Source organism: Acanthochromis polyacanthus, chromosome 14 (assembly GCF_021347895.1).
Source record: "Acanthochromis polyacanthus isolate Apoly-LR-REF ecotype Palm Island chromosome 14, KAUST_Apoly_ChrSc, whole genome shotgun sequence".
NCBI lineage: Eukaryota > Metazoa > Chordata > Actinopteri > Pomacentridae > Acanthochromis > Acanthochromis polyacanthus.
In genome coordinates this window covers 2,473,215-2,489,340 of record NC_067126.1, presented here as the reverse complement: position 1 = coordinate 2,489,340, position 16,126 = coordinate 2,473,215, and the positions used below count along the sequence as shown (strand labels likewise).

Sequence of the window (16,126 nt, the reverse complement as noted above, 5' to 3'; positions counted from 1 at the left end):
TCGGCCTGCAAGCCCAGCAGAAAGAGAAGCAGAAAGAGCTGCAGCTGGACGAAGACCAGCAGAAGACCAGAAGCTGCAGGAGCCTCCAGCCGCCCTGAGGTAGGAAACACGGAGCGTTATTACCCAGAAAAGCTGCTTTCAGAGCTCCGTAAGGCTCATCATTAGCATTTATTAGAGTAAATATCAGTAGAATCTCTCTGGAGCTGCAGTTTAGACGGCGTTCAGACGTTTAACAGGAGATAAATCATCTGTAGGAGGATCTAACAGCACAGTTCTGTTTAGACTTAATGTGAGGATCATCAGTTTGAGGTTAAATGTAAACTGTGAAGCTGCTCTTCTCTGCTTTTAGCTGAAGTTTGGTCGTCAGACTTCATCCTCTGTTTGCTGCTTTAACCCTGCTGTCGTCCTGCAGGTCAAAATGATGCGGTTCAAAGTCTGAAAATGGGAAAAATAAAATATAAATATATTTTCACAGGGAAACTTCTGATGTCCACATTTTCAACATTTTTGGGAAATCTTTGAGCATTTTTTGGTGGAAAAAAGGAATGTTAAAAAAAAACATTTCTTTAAGAACAGTCACATAAAAAACTACCAAAATCCATCAAATTTCTCTGGATTTTGGTTGATTTTTATGTGAATGTTCTTAAAGAAAACATCAGAAGTTTTACTGATAAATATGGAATCACTTTAGATGTTTTAGGATGTTTTTGGAAAAGTTTTTGAAAATATTTACTATTTTAAATTTTTGTTTAGTTTTTTTCATTTTGTGTCATTTTTCTGATTTGTCTCATTTTTTCTATTTTGAGTCTCATTTTTGTAGTTTTTTAATTTTTGTCATTTTGTGTAATTTTTGTCATTCATTGTTTGATTTTTGCCATTCTTTGTTTAATTTTTATCATTTTGTCTAATTTTTTCTCATTGTCATTTTTGTGTCATTTTTGCTATTTTCTGTCACATTTTTGTCCTTTTTTGTTTATTTTTTTGTAATTTTCTTTTAAATTGTTGTCATTTTGTCAAATTTTTGTCTCATTTTTGTCAGTTTTTATCTTCTTTATCATTTTGTCTCATTTCAGTCATCATTGTTTGATTTTTGCCAATTTTTGTTTAATATTTATCTTTTTTTTTTTTTTAATATTTTTTGTCTCATTTTTATCATTTTTGTTTAGTTTTTGTCATTTTGTCTAATTTTTGTCATTCATTGTTTTGTTTTTTGGGAAGATTTATATTCATTTTTTGAAAATATTTACAATTTAATTATCTTAATTTTTAAAAAATATATGTCTTGTCAAATTTGGAAGAAATTTTTTAAGTAAAACTTTTAAGGAATTATTGGTATTTTCTTCCTGACGGTTTTGCAAATTTTCAGAAAGTCGGGGAATTTTTTTGGAAACAACATTTTTGGTGCCTGTAAATGAAGACAACAGCAGAGACTAAAGACTTAATTATCTTCATTTATTGTTTCCGACCTGCAGGAAAACTTCAAACATCTGCTGCACATTTTACCTGTTTGTTAAATTACAGATAATAACACAGAAAACAGGTCAAAACTGTAAATAATATTCACATAAAAAAATCAGTTTTTTATTTTTTTCCACACAATTTTTGACTGTATGACATAAAGAAGTATTTAAATCAGCTAAAAATATTCTTATATTTGTGTATAATCATGATTTTAAAAATGTTATTTTACAGACATTCCCCCATTTTGGTAAATTACAGATAATATCTGGTAAAATCAGAGAAAAAAAGTTTAAATTTACAGTTAAATGTAAAAAAAAGAAGAAAAGACATAACTGTAAATAATATCCATTTTCTTCCGCTCATCCGGGGCCGGGTCACGGAGACAGCAGGCGAAGCAGGTCGTTCCAGACGTCCCTCCCCCCAGCGACGCTTTCCAGCTCTTCCTGGGGGATCCCGAGGCGTTCCCAGGCCAGACGAGATACAGTGCCTTGTGAAAGTATTCGGCCCCCTTGAACTTTTCAACCTTTCGCCACATTTCAGGCTTCAAACATAAAGATATAAAATTTTAATTTTTTGTCAAGAATCAACAACAATTGGGACACAATCGTGAAGTGGAACGAAATTTATTGGATATTTTATACTTTTTTAACAAATAAAAACCTGAAAAGTGGGGTGTGCAATATTATTCGGCCCCTTTACTTTCAGTGCAGCAAACTCACTCCAGAAGTTCAGTGAGGATCTCTGAATGATCCAATGTTGTCCTAAATGACTGATGATGATAAATAGAATCCACCTGTGTGTAATCAAGTCTCCGTATAAATACACCTGCTCTGTGATAGTCTCAGAGTTCTGTTTAAAGTGCAGAGAGCATCATGAAGACCAAGGTACTGTACCCGATGCCCACATGACATTGTATAGATGTGTAAACCAAGACAGTCCAACAATGTCCAGAGCCTTCAGCATCTCAGGGCGAATCCCGTCCACACCTGGCGCCTTGCCACCAAGGAGCTTCTTAACTACCTTGGTGACCTTTGCCACGGATATGGACGAAGATCCCCCTGAGTCTTCAGGCTCTGCCTCCTCCATAGAGGACGTGTTTACCGGGTTCAGGAGTTCCTCGAAGTGCTCTTCGAAGTGAACAGTTCTCCACTCCGACTGTACACAGCCTGAGCGAAGCCCTGCCTTCCCTTCCTGAGGCATCGAACGGTTTGCCAGAACTTCTCTGAGGCCGACCAAAAGTCCTTCTTCATGGCCTCCCCAAACTCCTCCCACACCCGAGTTTTAGCTTTCACAACCGCCACAGCTGCCGCCCTTTTGGCCAGCCGGTACCTGTCAGCTGCTTCGGGAGACCCCAGAGCCAACCAGGCTCGAAAAGTCTCCTTTTTTAGCCTGACGACCTTCCTCACCACTGGTGTCCACCAGCGGGTCTTTGGATTGCCGCCGCGACAGGCACCAGTGACCTTCAGACCACAGCTCCTAGCAGCTGCTTCTGCAATGGAGGCTTTGAACATGGACCACTCAGAATCCATGTCCCCAACCTTCCTCGGGGTGCAGGAGAAACTCTTCCGGAAGTGGGAGTTGAAAACCCTACGGACAGGGTCCTCCCCCAGACATTCCCAGTTCACCCGCACTACACGTTTGGGTTTACCAGGTCTGTCCGGCAGTTTTCCCCGCCATCGGATCCAACTCACCACCAGGTGGTGATCAGTTGACAGCTCTGCACCTCTCTTCACCCGAGTGCCCAAAACATACAGCCACAGGTCTGACGATACAACTATAAAGTCCATCATCGACCTTTGGCCTAAGGTGCTCTGGTACCAAGTACACTTATGAGCAACCTTATGCTCGAACATGGTGTTTGTTATGAACAATCTATGAATAGCACCGAAGTCCAATAACAAAACACCACTCGGGTTCAGATCAGGCAGGCCGTTCCTCCCAATCACCCCCCTCCAGGTTTCTCCATCGTTTCCCATGTGAGTGTTGAAGTCTCCCAGGAGAACTATGGAATCCCCGGGCGATACCCCTTCCAGGACACCACCCAGAGACTCCAAGAAGGCCGAATACTCTGAGCTGCTGTTCGGCGCATACGCACAGACAATAGTCAGGGTTTTCCCCTCTGCAACACGAAGTTGCAGAGAGGCTACCCTCTCCAACAAAGCGGCGCTCAGCCGGCGGCTTGTGGGTATCCTCACACCTCTCACTTTGGGAACTCCGGAGTAGGAGAGAGTCCAACCCCTCTCCAGGACTCTGGTTCCAGAACCCTTGCTGTGCGTGGAGGTGAGCCCAACTATATCTAGCTGATATCGCTCCACCTCCCGCACCAGCTCAGGTTCCTTCCCCGCCAGTGAGGTGACGTTCCACGTCCCCATAGCTAGTCTACGCCACCAGGGGGTGGTACGCCCAGACGCCCGCTCCTGCCTACTGCCCAGTGGACATAGCACCCGACCCCGACTTCCTGCCCTGTAGGTGGTGGGCCTACTGGGCGGTGGCCCTGTGTTTCTTCTTCGGGCTGTGCCCAACCGAGCCCCACGGGACCCCAAGGCTCGGCTACCAAATGCTCTTCTATGAGCTCCCCCCCAGGCCTGGCTCCACGGGAAGGCCCTGGTTTCCCTAACCCTGGCGAGGTAGCGGCTTTACCATTTTCTGTTTTCATCGAGGTCTTCTGAATCGCTCTTAGTCTGGTCTCTCACCCAGGACCAGTTTGCCTTGGGAGACCCTACCAGGGGCTTATGCCCCGGACAGCATAGCTCCCAGGATCACCGAGACACTCAAACCCCTCCACCGCGACAAGGTGACGATTCGACATCAATAATCTGAAGTTTGATAAACAGAAGTGTTTTGTTGTTTACAATCGTGCCTGTATTACACATTTGTTACTGCATTTAAATCAGCTAAAATACCTTTAATTTATAGAAACTTATTGTTATTTTAAAGACAGAAATCTGATAATTAGGTTTGATGAAGAGTTTGGCTGTTAGAGGATCCTGATCCACCTGTTTACATGTAAACTAGTTATTTAAACATCAACATTTCCTCTCTGTCTTTCTGTTTCTCTAGTTTTTCTTATTGCTGCTGCTGCAGAGAACAGAGATGCTGACTCTGCTGCTTCTGGGATTTACTTTCTTGCTCAGCGGCATCCAGCCGGTCCGGTCCTCCGTCACGTCCAGTGAGTCCAGAAACACTCGGCCAGAAAAATATCGATTTTAGATTAAACATTTGGAAACTCAGATCAAACATCTGGAAGCTCAGATCAAACATCTGGAGTCCAGAACCTGCTGCTGAGCTTCACAGTCATGTTCTATAATTTTTTTTTAAATCACCAAAATAACACGTTTTAGCAGCCAGGAAATATAAAGACGGAAATAAGGACAGTTTTTACTGTTTTCTAAGGTGCTTGAATGAGACAAAATGACGAAAATGAAACACAAAATGAGCCACACAACAACAAAAATGAGACATGAGACACAAAAACCACAAAAAGTAAACACAAAATGGTAAAGATTAAACACAAAATTACAATGAGACACAAAAGGACAAAAATAAGACACAAAATAGCAAATAATGAGACAAATAAATCCCAAAAATGAGAAATAAAATGACAAAAAATGAGACAAAAATGACAATAGTGAGACAGAAAGTATTAAAAATGAGACAAATTGATGAAAATGTTTTTGTGTTCAGGATTCCCGTCGACGGTCAGCTCCAGGTTTTCACCTCGGAGATGTGAGGTCTTCATCCCTCCTCCTCTTCCTCCTCCTCTGTTTCCTCCAATCAAACGGAGAGCAGAGCTGATGGTGACGACTTGCTCTGATTCACAAACACAAATAAACCTTTATCTCAACTTTAAAATGCTGCAAACTGGACTTTTAATTTGAAAATCCTGCTAACAAACCAAAAATCTCAAATGTTTGGATGTTGTGGCCTAAAGTCCTGCTGGTTTGTGTGTGACTCCTCAGGTGGACATCACAGAAGACATCACAGGACCTAAAGGGGAGAAGGTAGGTTCTTGATCAGGACCGTTTGATGTGTTCAGGTAAATGTCAGCGTTTTAACGTCTGTGGTGTTTTCAGGGCTGCAGAGGAACCAGAGGACTCAGGGTCAGTAAAACCTCCACACCGTCTTTATTAGAGTATAAAGAAGATAAACATGAACAGCTGTGTCAAACCGTTGTGTTTAGGGAGAACCTGGAGTGAAGGGACCAGATGGAGAACCAGGAGAACCAGGAGTCATGGGAACACCGGGCCAGAAGGTCAGAGAACAGCAGCTTCATTATTCATTTAGAAAACGACCGACAGAAGAGCTGAGATCTGAAGGAAAGTACAAATATAGAGAAGAAAACACCTAAACGACTTAACACGTTCAAAGCATTAATACCAGAATAAACTTAAGCCTCCTGTGGTCTTCACTTATGGGCACCAAAAATATTGTTTCCTTGTCTGAGAAAAATCCCAAAAATCTGCAAAAAATTCCCCTAATTTGCAAAATCTTCAGGAAGAAAATTCCAATAATTCCTTAAAAATTTCCCTTAAAAAGTTTATCTAAAAAAATCCCCAAATTTGGCAAGACATAAAAATTGAAAAAAAAAATGCAATTTTAAAAAATGAATAAAAAGCTTCCAAAAAACAAAAACAATGAATGACAAAAATGAGACAAAAATTAAACAAAAAAAATTAATCTTCCAAAAAATCCTAAAAATACCAAAAGTGACTCCATATTTATCAGTAAAACTTCTGATATTTTCTTTAAGAACAGTCACATAAAAATCAACCAAAATCCAGAGAAATTTGCTGCATTTTGGTTGATTTTTTTCTGAATGTTCTTAAAGAAATATATTTTTTTAAACATTTCTTTTTTTTCCACCAGAAAATGTTCAAAAATTTCCCAGAAATGTTGAAAATGTGGACATCAGAAGTTTCACTGTGAAAATATATATTTTTTTCCTCATTTTCAAACTTTAAAACGGATCAATGTGACCTGCAGGACGACAGCACAACAAAGTGTGTCAGATTATTATCATTAATGATGCTTTTTATTTACTGCTTTATCTCATGTTATTCTCATTTAAAGTTTTATGGAGTAACTTGTACTCCAGTTTTCAAAGGTTCCATAAAAATACAGTTTATTTTTATTATGAAATACTTTAGATCTGCTGCTGTGAGTTTTGCTATCATCCCATTAATGTAAAGAAATGAAAATCTGCACCAGAGCCTTCTCCAGATCCACAAAACACATGTAGACTGGCAGGTCCAACTCCCATGACCCCCTCAGCAGCTCCTCAGAGTAAAGATCTGATCCTCAGAGTAAAGATCCGATTCATGGATTAAAGATCCGATCCACAGAGCAAAGATCCGATCCACAGAGCAAAGATCTGATCCACAGAGCAAAGATCCGATCCACAGAGCAAAGATCTGATTCTCAGAGTAAAGATCTGATCCACAGAGCAAAGATCCGATCCACAGAGCAAAGATCTGATCCTCAGAGTAAAGATCCGATTCATGGATTAAAGATCCGATCCACAGAGCAAAGATCCGATCCACAGAGCAAAGATCCGATCCACAGAGCAAAGATCTGATTCTCAGAGTAAAGATCTGATCCACAGAGTAAAGATCCGATCCACAGAGTAAAGATCTGATTCACAGAGTAAAGATCTGATTCTCAGAGTAAAGATCCGATTCATGGATTAAAGATCCGATCCACAGAGTAAAGATCTGATTCTCAGAGTAAAGATCCGATCCACAGAGTAAAGATCTGATTCTCAGAGTAAAGATCCGATTCATGGATTAAAGATCCGATCCACAGAGTAAAGATCTGATTCTCAGAGTAAAGATCCGATCCACAGAGTAAAGATCCGATCCACAGAGTAAAGATCTGATTCTCAGAGTAAAGATCCGATTCATGGATTAAAGATCCGATCCACAGAGTAAAGATCTGATTCTCAGAGTAAAGATCCGATTCATGGATTAAAGATCCGATCCACAGAGTAAAGATCTGATTCTCAGAGTAAAGATCCGATCCACAGAGTAAAGATCTGATTCTCAGAGTAAAGATCCGATCCACAGAGTAAAGATCTGATTCTCAGAGTAAAGATCTGATTCTCAGAGTAAAGATCTGATTCTCAGAGTAAAGATCTGATTCTCAGAGCAAAGATCCGATCCACAGAGTAAAGATCCGATCCTCAGAGTAAAGATCCGATTCATGGATTAAAGATCCGATCCACAGAGTAAAGATCCGATCCTCAGAGTAAAGATCCGATTCATGGATTAAAGATCCGATCCACAGAGTAAAGATCCGATCCACAGAGTAAAGATCCGATCCACAGAGTAAAGATCCGATTCTCAGAGTAAAGATCCGATTCATGGATTAAAGATCCGATCCACAGAGTAAAGATCTGATTCTCAGAGTAAAGATCCGGTCCACAGAGCAAAGATCTGATTCACAGAGTAAAGATCCGATCCACCGTTCCATGAACAGGACAGAATCCACATTGTTCCACCTGAATCTGAGGTTCTTCTGTCGGTCAGAGCCTCCCTTCCAGCACTTGAGAGGAAACTTTCCCAGTGAGGCTGAGAAGTGTGATACCCGGTAGGTGGAGCTCACTCTCTGGTCCTCCTTGTTGAAGATGGGAACCACCACCCTGGTCTGCTACTCCACAGACACCAGTGACCTTTAGTTCTGGAGGCTATGAACATGGACCACTCAGACCCAGGTCTCCAACCTCCCCCAGGATGCAGGAGAAACTCTTCTGGAGGTGGGATTGAAAACCCCACAGACAGGGGCCTCCTCCAGATGTTCCCAGTTCATCCTCACTACAGGTTTGTGTTTACCAGGTCTGTCCTCCAGTCTTCCATCAGATCAACTCACCACCAGGTGGAGATCAGCTGACAGCTCTGCTCCTGTCTTCACCTGAGCGTCCAAAACATCCGGCTGCAGGTCTGAGGATACGACTATGAAGTCCATCATGGACCTGTTAAGGTGTTCTGGTACCAGGAACACTGATGAGAACCTTCTGCTCCATCATGGTGTTTGTTATGACCAGTCTATGACCAGAACAGAAGTCCAATAACAGAACACCACTCAGGTTCAGATCAGGTCGTTCCTCCTAATCACCTCCTCCAGGTTTCTCCATCATGAGGAGAACTCTGGAGTCTCCAGGTGGTCCCCCTTCCAGGAACCACCCAGAGACTCCAAGAAGGCCGGATACTCTGAGCTGCTGTTGGTGCAGAAGAACAGACAGCAGTCAGAGTTTATCCTCAGAGAGGAGACCCTCTGGTTCTCCAGGAGAACTCCAACAAAGCAAACTCAGCCGGGGGATCATGAGTATCTCCACACCTGCCCAGAGCCTCTCACCCTCAGCAACTCTGGAAAAGCAGAGAGTCCAACCCCTCTCCAGGATTCTGGATCCAGAACCCTTGCTGGGTGTGGAGGTGAGCCCAACTACATCTAGATGGTACCTCCACCTCCTCCAGCTCAGGTTCCTTCTCCATCAGTGAGGTGATGTTTCACCAGAGCGAGTCTCCACCACCAGGGGGCGGTGCTCCTAGATGCCCCTCCTGCCTACTGCTGGTGGTCTGAACACCTGACCACCAGCAGGTGGTGGCCCCATGTTTCTTTGGGCTGTGCCTGACTGAGCTCCACCAGGCTCCAAGGTTCAGCCACCAGGAGACCTCTGGTGACTCCAGGAAGAAGCCCCGGTTTCCCTGATCCAGGCGAGGTGGAGGCTTTCCTTTTCTTCGCTGTCATTGGGGTTTTCTGAATCTCTCTTAGTCTGGTTCCTCCCCCAGGACCGATCTACCTTTAGAGACCCTACCAGGGGCTGTTGCCCCGGGCAACGCAGACACTCAGACCCTCCAGAAGGTGGCGACTCATCAGGGGGCAGTTACAAAGTTGTTTATCATTTTTCATTTTCTTTCTTTGAAATAACAGCAAATACCTGGAAAATATTATGGCCTTTTTTTGCTGATCTTAATACAGCAATAATAGTGAAATTTTAAAAAATACTTTAAACTTTTTCCTGTCCACGTGTGCATTATTACTGTTTTTAGCAGTTTATTATCTGTAATTTACCAGAGCTGATAGAATCTGTAAAATAACAGTAACTTGTTGAAAAAATGACAGTTCTAAACAGTTCATATTTTAATATTTTAGTGATCAGTGTTTGCATTTATTGTGTGATTCTAACAGGGAGAAAAAGGCGACCGAGGCTGGAGGGGTCTGTACGGAGATATCGGGACTCCTGGCATGATTAAGGTTCGTTTAGTTTTAATTAAACCTAAACATTAAACTACCTGCTGGAGTTTATAAAGCAAAGCTGACTGCAGCTCTGATCTGTAGCTTCATTAAGTTTGTCTTGTAATCAACACAGATGGACAGAAAACACTCTTCATTCTGCTTATTCTACTAAATAGTTGGTAATTAATTAATAAGCCGAACTAACTGATTTAAAGCGGACCTTCCTGTAATGTTACATCTGTTGTTTGTTCTTTAATTCCACGTCTTTTCTGTTATTTATTCTTTTTCTACTCACATAAAAATGTGATTTGTTGAAGCAGGCTGCTAGAAAAATGCTAACAGTGACGGTGATCCTGATCTGTGTGTTTCAGGGCTTTAAAGGACGTAAAGGATTCAGGGTGAGTTCATAAAGATGAAGATTATCATTATTATTTCACATGTTAGTCACCGGTTTGTTTTTATTTGTCTATCAGGGCGATAAAGGAGTGAAAGGAAAACGAGGCCTCAGTGGACAGAAGGTCAGAAACTCTTTAGCTGTCATGCATTGGACAAAGAATGAAGTAAACTAAATAATAACAATAATAACAATAATAATACTCTTTATTCATATATATTTACTGCACCTTTAAAAAAACACAGGTACAGCGTGTATTACCATCAACACATGTATGAAAGTAACACAAGTAAAGAAATGAAATGTAAATGTTTCAATATATTCACAAACTTACACTCATGAATATATCAATAAACAATAAACCAGCAGATCATTTCTGTTCATCACTTTATGTCACCTCAGAATATTTTATGATCATTTGGACCATTTTAGGGCAGTTAAGGCAAATTTTATTTTTAGTTTTATTTTTTAGCTCATTTTGGAGAAGTTTCAAGTCATTTTGGGTAATTTTTTATATAATTGAACAAATTTTAAGTTATTTGGGACAATTTGGGACATTTTCTAGGACAAGTTTCAAGACATTCTGCACAGTTCTTGAGGCATTTTAGATGAATTTCAGGTCACTGGTCAATTTTAAAATTATTTTTGACTGTTTTTTAGGCATTTTGGACTGCTTTTAAGGCATTTAGGGCTTTTTTTCTGATTTTGGACAAGTTTTAAGTCATTCTGGATGACTTTTTAAATAATTTTGGACTTTTTTAAGGCATTTTGTACCATATTTAGGGCTTTTTTTAATGATTGTGGACACATTTCAAGTCACTTTGGAGAATTATTAAAATAAAATGGACAACTTTAAAGTTTTTTTTGGGACAATTTTGGACATTTTCTACACATTTTGGACCATTTTTACCTGACTTTGGACAAGTTTTAAGTCATTCTGGATGATTTTAAAGTTATTTTAAAATAATTTTGGGCCGTTTTTAAGGCATTTGGTGCAGCTTTTTAAAAACTGATTTTGGACAAATTTGAAGTCATTTTGGTAACTTAAATAATTGTGAACAATTTGTGTCCGTTTTTAACAGATCTTAAGTTTATGATCTTTAGTTATTTTGTTGAATTTCTGAGCCATCTGAGGACCAGCTATCAAACTGATTTTATTTCTCTGCAGGGTGAACCAGGCGTCACTGCAGCACCAGGAGAGAAGGTAGAAATCTGTCCAGCTCTGGATGCATGACACTGAACACACCGTGGTGAGTTCACTGTACCTGCTCTGTGGTTCTGATCAGGGCGACCCGGGTCAGCGGGGCGATGCCGGCCAGAGAGGGGAAGCTGGATCGAGAGGAGAACCTGGAGCAAGAGGAACCATGGTGGGTGTGAATATATGACCATGGAATCAGGCAGAAATCAGGAAATATGACCATCAGGTTTACTTTAGTGTTCACTCATTTAAACCTGAGTTCTGTCAAATAGTCTGGATGAATTTTGGGATTTCAGACCTGGAGTTTTTGTAAGTTCACCCTCAAACACCTGGGAAGTCATTTCCAGGGTTCAGTATCTCCAGAGATAAAACTCCAACAGCCATGAAATGTGGAGAAAACAGACAGAATGGTTTCATCAGATCAGAATGATTGCATGGATCCAACAGAGGAGATAGTTTGAATTATTGGTTATTAAAAATGGAAAAATAGTGGAAATAAGAGGCTGGTCTAGTGTCTCCATAAAGTTCCCGTAAGTGTTTATCTATGGATGGATCCATATTTCCTCTAAAATCCAGTCTTTGGTTCACATTTCTCCAACTGTTGAGGCTCTAACATCAGTAGAATCTGACGTGTTAAAGTCTGATTAGACAAGGTTCCAGTTTTTTTTAATACTTTATTTTCAAATATGCAGAACAAACCCAAACAGATACCCCTTTCTTCCCACTCCTCTCCCACAAAGCAGGTTAGGAAAAGAAAAAACAGACAAACAAAAAGGTAGAAGGGAAAAACAACAATAACAAAAAAAACTCACAGTTTTTAGATGTTTAGACTAAATGTTGACGTGGACTCATTGGTAGGAACCAGAAACTGGAGTTCATAGAGGTCTGGATGGTCATGGAGGTCTGGATGTTCATGGAGGTCTAGATGTTCATAGAGGTCTAGGTGTTCATAGAGCTCTAGATGTTCACAGAGGTCTAGGTGTTCATAGAGGTCTAGATGTTCATAGAGGTCTAGATGGTCATAGAGGTCTAGATGTTCATAGAGGTCTAGGTGTTCATAAAGGTCTAGATGTTCATAAAGGTCTAGGTGTTCATAGAGGTCTAGATGGTCATAGAGGTCTAGATGTTCATAGAGGTCTAGGTGTTCATAGAGCTCTAGATGTTCATAGAGGTCTAGGTGTTCATAGAGGTCTAGATGGTCATAGAGGTCTAGGTGTTCACAGAGGTCTAGATGTTCATAGAGGTCTAGGTGTTCACAGAGGTCTAGGTGTTCATAAAGGTCTAGATGTTCATAAAGGTCTAGGTGTTCATAGAGGTCTAGATGGTCATAGAGGTCTAGGTGTTCACAGAGGTCTAGATGTTCATAGAGCTCTAGATGTTCATAGAGGTCTAGGTGTTCATAGAGCTCTAGATGTTCATAGAGGTCTAGGTGTTCATAGAGGTCTAGATGGTCATAGAGGTCTAGGTGTTCACAGAGGTCTAGATGTTCACAGAGGTCTAGATGTTCATAGAGGTCTAGGTGTTCATAGAGGTCTAGGTGTTCACAGAGGTCTAGGTGTTCATAAAGGTCTAGATGTTCATAAAGGTCTAGGTGTTCATAGAGGTCTAGGTGTTCACAGAGGTCTAGGTGTTCATAAAGGTCTAGGTGTTCATAGAGGTCTAGATGGTCATAGAGGTCTAGGTGTTCACAGAGGTCTAGATGTTCATAGAGGTCTAGGTGTTCATAGAGGTCTAGGTGTTCACAGAGGTCTAGGTGTTCATAAAGGTCTAGATGTTCATAAAGGTCTAGGTGTTCATAGAGGTCTAGATGTTCATAGAGCTCTAGATGTTCATAGAGGTCTAGGTGTTCATAGAGGTCCAGATGTTCATAGAGGTCTAGGTGTTCACAGAGGTCTAGATGTTCACAGAGGTCTAGATGTTCATAGAGGTCTAGGTGTTCATAGAGGTCTAGGTGTTCATAGAGGTCTAGATGTTCATAGAGGTCTTGGTGTTCACAGAGGTCTAGATGTTGGTGTTCACAGGGATCTAACCTTGTCTGGTGGAACTTTCCACAGATCAGATTCTACAGATGTTAGAGGCTCATCAGTTGGTGAAGGAGGAGGTCAGCATCTCAGTCCATCCATCCAGTGACTGACTGAATATTTTGTGTTCAGGGGTTGAAGGGACCTCATGGACCAACAGGACAGTCGGGTCATCCTGGTCCAGCAGGACTACCAGGTCTGCCTGGAGACTCTGGACTCCCGGGACAAGGTTGGTGACAGAAGACGACTAAAAAAACTCTGAGTTCTGCTGTGGATGGAGAGGTGGATGGAGAGTTTCCTAAAAACGTTTTCTACACGTTGCTTAAAGAAAAATGTTCATGACCGACAGCCTGAGTGACCACAAACATCTTGGTGGTTTTCAGGAGATCAGGAAATCTCAACCGATCCAAAAGGAGCAGATGAGTGGATGTAGTCAGTAGATGTTATCATGCTGCAGGTGTTGTACAGGTGAGCTCAGGTGACTCACTGTGTTGCTTCCAGTGTTCGTCCTTCCAGGTCTGCAGGGAGAAGCAGGAAGTCCAGGTCCAGCAGCCGAATGCAGCTGTCCACAGGTTCAGACGTCCCAGAGACTGAAGGACCGAATCCAGACGGTCAGTAGGATCATTAGAACCCTGTTGGAGTGAAGGCTGTCGTCATAATCAGTACTTTAACTGATCAGTCTGATGGAGTGACGTTCAACTGAAGTCAGGAGGGAAATAAATTCAGACTAAAGTGTTTGTTTTTGAAGAAAACATTTAATGGTTAAAATAATTATTCGAGTAGTTTACTGAAGTGTAGTTTAGAAATACTTTAACAGTTTTTAAGCTGCTCTATAATAATAATAATAAGAAGAACATAGTTTAATATTTAAATATGTCCACAAACTGACAGATGGAGACAGACTGTGGATGAATAATCCTTCAACCAATCAGTTCACTAAATGTTTCAGTAGAACATTTCTGTTTATTTCAGTCTGAAAATAATTTGGAAAAACAAACAAAAACTTTTATGATATTTTGGACAACTTCTAATAATTTTGGGCAATTTTTAACTGCCTCTAGACAAGTTCCAAGTCATTCTGGACCATTTTTAAGTTATTTTGGAACATTTTTGAGATCATTTTATACTTTTTTTGGGCGGCATTTTGGAGCATTATTAAGGCATTTAGGGCATTTTAAAAATTATTTTGGACATTTTTTAAGTCATCGGGATAATTTTGGAATAATTTTGGAGATTTTGTAGACATTTTGGACAATTTTTAACTGACTTTGACAAGTTTCAAGCCACTCTGGATGATTTTTAAGTTGTTTTGGACCATTTTTAAGCCACATACGGCAGTTTCTTTTATTTTATTACATTTTTTATACTGATTTTGTGCAAGTTTTAAGTCAATATGGACAATTTTTAAGTTATTTTGGACAATTGTTTAAATATTTTTCAACATTTTTAAGGCATTTGGGGCATTAAAAAATGATTTTGAACAAATTTTAAGTCATTTTGGATATTTTTTTAAGTTATTTTGTTTAATTTGGAAAATAATTTTGGACTTTTTTTTGGCACTTTAGACCAATATTTAGGCATTTAGGACAAATTCTTTAAAGACGGAAAAATGCTGACAGGTTTCAGGTCATTTGTACATTTTCTAAGTTACTTTGGTTTATTTTGGATCCATTGTTGGAGCAGATATCAAACTGAACTGAGGTGTGACCGTCCAGAAAAGAAACTACAAATAAACCTCTGATATCTGCTGGTTTGTTCTCGTCTCCAGGAACATCCAAATGAATAAATGGGAATCCAGCAGCCTGAATAAGCCCTGAACTGTCTTTTAACGCTGCAGTAGCTGCTGCTGTCCTTACCTGTAGTTTGAACAGGTGTGACTGAACGGCTCCCTCTAGTGGAGAATCTGTAGCCTGTTAAATATGGAAGCTCTGAAGGTTTTCAGATGTTCTCTGAACAAACATGTTATTTCTGTGCAGGTTTTTATCGCAGACGGGGAGAAGGAGATGAGGAAGCTTCGGTCGGAGAACGTGATGGTTCTGAGAACAGACAGAAAAGCTCTTTACATTTACACCGAATCCCAGTGGATCAACGTTCTGGTAACGAATGACGGAGACACACGACATCAGCATGGAAGAAAACTCAGAAAACAATCAAAAACACACAGTTACAGAGTTTATCCTCCTCAGAATAATGAGTCTGTCCAACTTTATCGAGCAGAAATCTGAACTTTTTCCTGTTATTTCTGAAAATTTGATGTACAAAAATGACTATTATGATTAATTAAATCGAATCTTAAAGAACAAAAGTGGTCAAAATGAATTCCTGTATTTCTAATGATTATTTCTTTCTTCTCGTTCCATCAGGAGGACCCCCGACACTGATCCAGCTGATCGATGGACGTCACATCAGACAGCATCTTATTCTATTTACAGTCTGATGATTTATGTGCAGCATGTGCAGCATTTCATCCACTAAACAACTGTTTCTGGTTACACAGTTAAACCACCCTTAACTCTGTGTTCTTCCCTGTAATTTGACTTGTTTTACTCCCTAAATCTGTGATATTTCTTTATTCTACTGCCCTGTAGATGCTGCTGCAGTGATCCAACAAAGAGATCAATAAAAGTCTGATTCCTGCCTCTAACCTCCACATCAGAGCCGACTGTGTTTAATGCTTCCTGTTTGTTTTATATGAGCAGACTTACATCTTTGTGTCCACACACAATCAAACCAGGCAGTTTATGAAGGGAAACAAAGGTTCTGGAGGTAAAATGAAGAAATACTGAATGTTCTAAATGCTCAAAAATCTGGATAACACTC

General features: G+C 40.5%; 1 protein-coding gene across 1 annotated transcript; it reads left to right on the top strand.

Annotated features, from left to right (window-relative positions):
- Window positions 1-15,956, top strand: LOC110965162 (collagen alpha-1(XIII) chain-like). The gene is made up of 15 exons (XM_051958734.1): window positions 1-99; window positions 4,522-4,630; window positions 5,146-5,258; window positions 5,421-5,462; window positions 5,535-5,561; window positions 5,642-5,713; window positions 9,646-9,711; window positions 10,065-10,091; window positions 10,167-10,211; window positions 11,256-11,291; window positions 11,374-11,454; window positions 13,439-13,535; window positions 13,808-13,917; window positions 15,283-15,402; window positions 15,670-15,956. Exons 2-15 carry the CDS (start codon window positions 4,555-4,557, stop codon window positions 15,685-15,687), a joined length of 930 nt encoding a protein of 309 aa, XP_051814694.1. The 5' UTR covers window positions 1-99; window positions 4,522-4,554; the 3' UTR covers window positions 15,688-15,956.
- Window positions 15,957-16,126: the final 170 nt, after the last annotated feature.

Bases quoted from the DNA above. Each gene is read 5' to 3' on its own strand.
- LOC110965162 (XM_051958734.1), top strand. From the start codon at position 4,555: ATGCTGACTCTGCTGCTTCTGGGATTTACTTTCTTGCTCAGCGGCATC. The intron at 5,714-9,645 runs GTCAGAGAACAG...TGATTCTAACAG, and splicing joins TGGGAACACCGGGCCAGAAG to GGAGAAAAAGGCGACCGAGG. The intron at 9,712-10,064 runs GTTCGTTTAGTT...TGTGTGTTTCAG, and splicing joins GGACTCCTGGCATGATTAAG to GGCTTTAAAGGACGTAAAGG.